Raw genomic sequence first — 7,882 nt, 5'->3', positions numbered from 1 at the left:
ATCGTCGATTTATCACCATCATCCGTTTGTATTACTTTATAAATTTTTAAAATAAAAATCAAACTTCTTTTAATATCCGACGTCTATGATTAACTGACAGTGTAAATTCTTTTTACTCTGTCAATGTATTTCAATTAAATTTTAAATAAATTTATAAGTCAATATTTTTGAAAATACTGATTAGGACAACAAGTATATGGTTTAACCAATGACACAATGTTTCACCGTCTTCATCATCAAGATTCAAATTACAATTTCAAACCATTCTTAAAAAAAATAACCACACGGCAAAAACTTGCCATTTTCTAAACTTAAGCTCTGAATCTATTCAAAAAGAAAACAAAAATCACGATACTAACGCGTTATTGTTTCTGATAAATCAAACATTTAAGCTAACTAGCTTTGCACTGTAAATAAAAGCAGCTTAAACGGGCTTTTACAAAAATCTAAATAAAAAAACACTGATTATTAGTTATTACTCTACTGAATTCTTTATCTTTCTTCATATTTTTCTTAATTGAAAAAAAGAGGAAAAGAAAAAAAAAAAGATCAATTTCAATATATACAAACTGGCGTCACTTTTTCATCTTCTGTGTTTCAGCCAAACCCGAAGTGGTTTTTTAAACGCACTTCGAAAAAAAGTTGAAATCCCGAATCTTCACAAATTCGGAAAATCGCTTAATTTCGAAGTGTCTTCACTTCTTATTACCGATATGTGTCACCGGAAAGTCCTCGCTTCCCTCGCTGTATCATCGGTTCCTCTTTCTCCACGACAAAGTCGTGCTGTTATTACGAGATCAGTATGGAGTTCCAATCTTGATCAAGAATTCAGATTGCTTCGATCCGTGATTGATCTTTATCCTCTCATTTCTATGGACACTGAATTTCCCGGTGTTGTTATCGGTTCTGATCCCGGCGATCCATTTCGGGACGGTGCTGACACTCTCTACTCTGTTCTGAAAGCCAATGTGGACCGGTTGCATCTGATACAGATTGGGCTTACTCTATCTGATCATACAGGTGATCTTCCAAATTTAGGCACTGATCAATTATTTATTTGGGAGTTTAATTTCAAAGACTTTGACGTTGTTCGAGATGATTTTGCATTGGACTCTATTGAGTTGTTGAGGCATCAAGGGATTAATTTTGAGAAGAATAGAAAGTTTGGAATTGACTCGTTTAGGTTCGCTGAGTTGATGATGTCTTCGGGTCTTGTATGCGATCCGAATGTTAATTGGGTGACATTTCATAGTGCATATGATTTCGGATATCTTGTAAAGTTGCTGACACATCGGGACTTGCCTGAGGATTTAGACGAGTTCCTCCGTGTTGTGATGGTGTTTTTTGGAGATAAGGTGTTTGATGTTAAGCATTTGTTGAAATTCTGCTCCAACTTGCATGGTGGGTTGGAGGGGATTTGCCGGTCAATGAAGGTGGATCGGCTTATAGGGAAAAGTCATCAGGCGGGCTCTGATAGTTTGCTTACGTTACACGCTTTTCAGAATATCATAGAGCTTTACTTTGAAAAGGCGGAGGGGTTTGTCAAATACGGCGGTGTATTGTATGGATTAGAAGTTCGTTACAACAACAACAAAGCCTTATCCCAAACGGTGTATTGTATGAATTAGAAGTTTGCTGCAACAACAAAGGCTTCGCTACAACAACAACAAAGCCTTATTCCATGAAGTTTGTTAATAATTTGAATTTTACATTGTCATGAAACCAAGATAAATGTCAGTTTTCTATTGTTTTTTTCCTTTTCTACCCTCAATAGTGTCAAAACATGGCTTATCATTATCATTAGGTAAATTTAATTCTGTGTTCAAATACATTTGCATCTCATCTTCATAACTGTAGTGTAGTATAATAGGATGGAGTCAATGCATTATTTCTTTAGGGTATGTTTAGATTGATGGTATGTGATGGAATAAAGTGGTAAATAGTGTGATTTCATTGTTTGGATTTGTAAATAATAGATGGAATTGAGTGGAACATTGTGGAATTCATTCCATCCCAATTCAATTTGGGGTATATGAAATGAAATGAAACATTATTAAAGACATATTCAAACAATGGAGTAGAACGTATACTCCATTCCGCTCTGATCCATTCCATTCCATTATGTTATGTTCTATTCCGCTTCTCTGTTCCATCAATCTATGTTCTATTCCGCTTCTCTGTTCCATCAATCTAAATATAGTCTGAATCTAGAGTCTACTTAGGTAATGAATAGACTGAATTTTCACATCACTTACATTTTCACTATTATTATAGAAGCGATTTATATAACAGAAACGGAGAGGTGATGAATAGACTGAATTTTCACATCACTTACATGTTCACTATTATTGTAGAAGCAATTTATATAACAGAAACGATTAGGGTGAAGTTGCACTTAGTTCATGTTTAGTTATTCAACTATAAAAGGTCAAGCTACTTCTATCAAAAGATTAGAATAATAGACACCTTGTTTTAGTTGCCTCCATTTTGGTTAGTCTGTTTGCATTACTTCTTTAATTGGGTTGCAAGAACTTCACAATGGAACAGCATAGCATGGATGGTATGTAATATTATGAACTTATACTATTTTGACTATTTTTATATTCTTGGCCGTTTCTCATTTTACTTTTTCTATTGTCCATCACTGTAAAGATAATATTCTCTGTCTCTGGTTCTCTGTTGGTTGAATAGAGATTGAATGATTATTCAAAAGAATGTTTAATGATTGGAGTTTTGACAAATTTCAGGAATATATTTTTAAAAACGTTTCTTCTATGTTTTTTTAAGTGGCTCCCTTAATCTGTTATCTTTTGTGCCGCAGATTCTTGCAACATTTATTGTACTTGTTCTGGGCCAGCCACAAGGCCCAAGAGATGAGGTCCAATAACTGGATAAGAGGTAGTCGCGAAGAAAGTATACGATTCCATTTTTCCCTCCCGACACTAGAATTCTCTTCACGAAATCATCATGCATGATCTCCTAGAAACGATCCAACGGTGAACTGCATCTTACTCACATACAGTTATCGACCACCTATCCTATTTAAAGGAGAATGCGTGTCACTCTCAAGGTACGACTCATATTCCATTCAAATTTCATTTCTCACTCTCTTACTTACTTGAGCGTTGGAGTACTAACCTTACATGTCAGCCCTCATTCCACGGTATCAGAAATTTAGAACCACTGCAACTCGTTGTGGATCTCAGAAAAATAGGTTGTGAAATAATTGTGTTTTCATACTTTTGAAAGCTACTATATAACAAGTAAGTATGTGTTCTATCATCTGAGTAAAAGTTCATCTTATTCTACTTCTCCATTCCTACACTAAGAATGATATCATGACTGTAAATATGGTATCAATTATCCTTTGGTACTGGTTGGAAACTTAACTTCGGTTAGTATTACCATGTGAGCTTCCCACTGCTTAGTGTGTATAACACGTTTGATCATATATTGCAACCTCTGAGGTGAACTTACTGATCCAATAACTAGATTTCATTTAATAATATCTGCAAATGTCCCTCTCCTCTGCATTATATTTTTTACTCATGACATTGGTTCATTCATTTTTAATGTGTTCAATATAGAAATATTTTCTTAAGAGCTGTACATTCAATTCTCTTGGTGTATTTTGCTTTCATGTACTACTTGTGCACATGAGATTTTCCGATACTATTACATTTTTTCGTCTAATGTTACTTATTACCTATGAAACTCCGACACGTCATTCACACAACGTGTCGCCGTGCCGGACACGTGTCGGACACCAACACGCGTACGACACACGTATCAGACACGTTTTTGAACAACGAAAAAAAAATTAATTGCTGCGGACACGGATACGATACCTTATTTCAAATAAAGGACACGGTCCAATTCAGAAAATTCCAAAAAACTTTGTTAAAAAATAAACCCTACGGAAATATTTTAAAATTTTTAAAAATAAATAGGTTTTTTAGCTTTCATATTCCATTTTATTTAGTATAAAAACAACAAAATCAGGATTCCATTTTATTTAGTATAAAAACAACAAAATCAAGATTCCTTATTTTTTTATATGCCACTGCTTTTGTCTCCACAAAATTCTTTTATTTTTTCCGGTTATTTTCATTTTTGCACACCATTGCTTCGGTTTTCACAAGGTATTTATGAATATTAATTATCATGTTTGAAATTTGTTTGAAACTGTTGAAAGAATTTTTGATTGTTTTATCTTAAATAAACATAAATTTTGTTTCTCATTTTAAGCTCTTTACAAATTTTGCCCATAAATTGCATTATTATATTAATATATATAGTCGTGTCCGTGTCCTATGATTTTTACATTAGCGGGATCCTTGTGTCCGTGTCGTGTCCCGTGTCCGTATCCGAGTCCGGGTTTCATAGCTTATTACTAAGGACATTTGGAGTTTGGACATGGTTTTATTGGATCCTACATGTGTTCAATTACTTTATTTGCTCATTCATTTTTTCTATTTTCAATGAAATTATGGTTTCATTGTTTTCTCCTGCCTTGAATTTGGAACTTGAAATACCATGAACTGTCAAATTGTCTTTCTTGCTCTAATAAAAGTCTTGTTTTTATGCATGAATACAGGCCTTGATGTTACAAGAAGATTTAGCTATTGAAACTGAATATCTGACTCTGTCCTTAGATATCTTGTTTACACTTGCTTGTCCCTGTATTCTTCTAGAAACATGTGTTGGTTTGCTTTTATAAATTTAGAGTTTAAGGTTTAACTCGAAACATGTACTGGTTTGCCTGATAGATAACTGCTCCTTTATCATTCAGCTGCATTTGGAATGGTCAAATAACTTAACCTATAAGTTATTATCTAGAATGCAAATTTTCAAATTTCTTTGACTATTTTTTATGGTTCATAGATATGGAGATTCTTTTAATCCTGCCTATGTTAGCTTTGCTATACATAGCCGGTCCCAAGCCCGGATAAAAGGAGAGGGTTGTGTTAGGCAGTCGACTACTAACGTAAAATTTTATCGAATCTCTATGACATGGATCAATTACGAAATAATGTAAGTGTTAGGTCGTTGCCCGAAAGCAACATGTTGTATGGCTCGAGTACAGTGTCAAAAGAATAAGGGCCGATGCATCGCCACTTGAATGTAGTGAAAAGTAAGTAAGGATTCCCACATTCCTCATAAACGGGTGTGAGTAAAGAAGTTAGTACATGAGAGTAGGATTCGTTTTTCATCATGAAATATAGGCGTTAAATGGAAAATTTATGAAAATAGTTGACAGTATGATTATGAGGAAGATTAATTTTATGTGCTTACAAGAAACTAAGTGGACAGGTAAAAGCGAAAGAATTAGACAATCCGAAATTTAAATTTTGGTACATTGGAAAAGTTAGATCGAGAAATGAGGATGAGATTATTGTGGACAACGAGTGAAAGAAAGATATTGTGGATGTAAAAAAAGTAGGAGTTCGAATCATAATCTTGAAATTTGTAGTGGAACAATACACCTTTAGATTTTGTTTGGGAGTTGGAAGGGAGTGGAAGGGAAGACTTTCGAAAACGAATTTTTAAAAAATATTTGACATTTTTTGAAAGAATAATTTTATATAGAATGATAAAAGAGTGTTTATCATTAATATATTTTTAATTTTCAGAATATTATAAACATAATTGAAAAATTTATGTAAGATTTATGTAAGCCCTTCAAAACGCTCATTCATACACATTTTGAGTTCCTCTAAATTAGGGGATTTTTGATGTTATGAATAAAAACAAACCCTCCAAAATCCTCCTAACCAAAACTCTTCAATTCTTTCCACTCAATCATTCCCTTTTTTCAAAGCCATACCTTCCTTCCAAACTCTCAAACAGACCCTTAATGTTATTAGTGTTTATGCACCTTAGATTGGGTTAGCAGAACACCTTATGATAAAATTTTGGAATGATTTAGAATGCTTACTTTAGGAGATATTCTAAGGAAAAAAGCTTTTTCTATGAGGAGATCTCAATTATCATGTAAAGCTTTTTTTATGAGGAGATCTCAATTGTCATGTAGGGAGCATAGTAAGAGATTTTGAGAGCATACATGGGGTATGGTCTAGGGGAGGTGAATGTGGAGGGTTAATCCTTCTTAGAGTTTTCGTCGGTTTTGGATCTTACTATAGCAAATACATGGTTTAGGAAAAGAGATGAGCATCTTATCATATAAAAGTGGGGTGACTTGTTTTTAGATAGATTTCTTTTTTATTAGGAAGTCAGATAGAAAGATTTGTTTCAACTGTAAACTTATTACGAAAAAGAGTTTGACTATCCAATATAGAATATTAGTTATGGATGTAAAAATAAAGGGGAGAGCAAAGAGATATTTATACTATTACATTTTTTTTCATTTAATGTTACTTACTACTATGAACTGTCAAATAAATTGTCTTTCTTGCTCTAATAAAAATCTTGTTTTTAATGCATGTTACCGATCAATGATAAATATGGTTGCTGGTGGATCAGAAATTTTAGTATTTGTTATAGTTTGAAATCTAAATGCAATGTTATACATCCAGTAACAGGTAGCATAATCTCTCTATTATGCTTGTAACCAAAATTGCACTTGTGGGTTTTTCAAGGAGTTTTGTTTAAACAGTCTTGGATTTACCTCTACGGCCAGAGTTGAGGAGTTTTGTTTAAAAAGTTTTTATGAGGATTGGTTTTGCTATTCAAAAAGAGGTCGCGGCACAACTTATCGGTCAATTTGTCTGCTATTTCTGTATAATTTTAAGATCCTCCACAGTCTGGAGATTGGCAGGTGGTACTTGGATGAAATTGACGAATCTTGTTTCATTAGGATTGGAATTTCGGCTGCAGCTTGACTGGAATTGGTGGATTGATTTATATTTTGCTATGAAATTATTTCACATACATACAGGTATGTATTTTGTGTTTGTGCATGCATCTGTTTTTGAAAGTTCTGAAAATCTGAAAGAAATATCAAAATGATATTAAGAATGTCTCTTTCAGTGTGGGTCAACATGTCATAATCCAGCATTCCTCAATCCTCATGGTCCCTTATTTTATTTGTTTTGACACCCCCCGACCATGTGTTGAGGCAATAGATTGAGAAGGGTAAACATCATCTTTGGGTATTGAAATTCAAGATATACTACATGTTACATGTTGGATTATTTTAATAATCCATTAAATTTAGGTAATGTGAATAATAGTTTGGGGAAAATTTTACCTCATCATTATTTCCTCAATCCTATAATTTTTTTATTTATCAAATAATTTTACTATTCAATTTTTACTATAATAATTAAAAAATTTAAAGTAATTTACACACTTACCATGTAGGGGATTAATTTACTTGAAGAATTTTAGTATATAATTTTTATTCACTTGATAACTTGCAATCAAGTATTTTGACAATATTATATGTTCATCAGATAACTTATATAAAATTTATTTGATATTATAAATTTTATCGGATAATTTGGTGAGAAGTTTTTCAGTAGTTTTTATGATGTTCATGGGATAACCTATCTATAAGTTAGTATTTGGAATGCATGGAGCGTAGCAAGAGGTTTAGAAGACTTACTTTAGGATATACCCCCAATGATAGAAGCTTTTTCTAGGAGGAGGTCTAAATGGCCATGTAGGGAGCGTAGCAAGAGGTTTTGAGAGCGTGCACATTTGAGGTATGGTTTAGGGGAGGTGAATGTGGATGGTTAATCCATCTTAGAATTTTCATTGGCTTTGGATCTTACTATAGAAAATACATGATTTAGGAAAAGAGATTAGCATCTTATCACATATAAAAGTGGGTGACTTGTTCTTAAATATATTTCGTTCTTATTAGGAGGTAATATAGAAAGATTTGCTTTGACTATAAAGTTATTTTGGGGGAGAGATA

At 33.1% G+C, this 7,882-nt stretch overlaps 1 protein-coding gene across 1 annotated transcript; it reads left to right on the top strand.

Annotated features, from left to right (window-relative positions):
- The first annotated feature begins 424 nt into the window (after window positions 1-424).
- LOC127125592 (probable CCR4-associated factor 1 homolog 9) lies at window positions 425-1,988 on the top strand. The gene has a single exon (XM_051054374.1). The coding sequence runs from the start codon at window positions 714-716 to the stop codon at window positions 1,626-1,628; it is 915 nt and encodes a 304-aa protein (XP_050910331.1). The 5' UTR covers window positions 425-713; the 3' UTR covers window positions 1,629-1,988.
- Window positions 1,989-7,882: the final 5,894 nt, after the last annotated feature.

The sequence above is a fragment of the Lathyrus oleraceus genome, chromosome 3 (genome assembly GCF_024323335.1).
Source record: "Lathyrus oleraceus cultivar Zhongwan6 chromosome 3, CAAS_Psat_ZW6_1.0, whole genome shotgun sequence".
NCBI classification, from domain to species: domain Eukaryota; kingdom Viridiplantae; phylum Streptophyta; class Magnoliopsida; order Fabales; family Fabaceae; genus Lathyrus; species Lathyrus oleraceus.
The sequence above is the reverse complement of the archived record's forward strand: the minus strand, read 5'-3'. Positions and strand labels throughout refer to the sequence as shown.

Coding starts and splice junctions, on each gene's coding strand:
- LOC127125592 (XM_051054374.1), top strand. CDS start 714: ATGTGTCACCGGAAAGTCCTCGCTTCCCTCGCTGTATCATCGGTTCCT.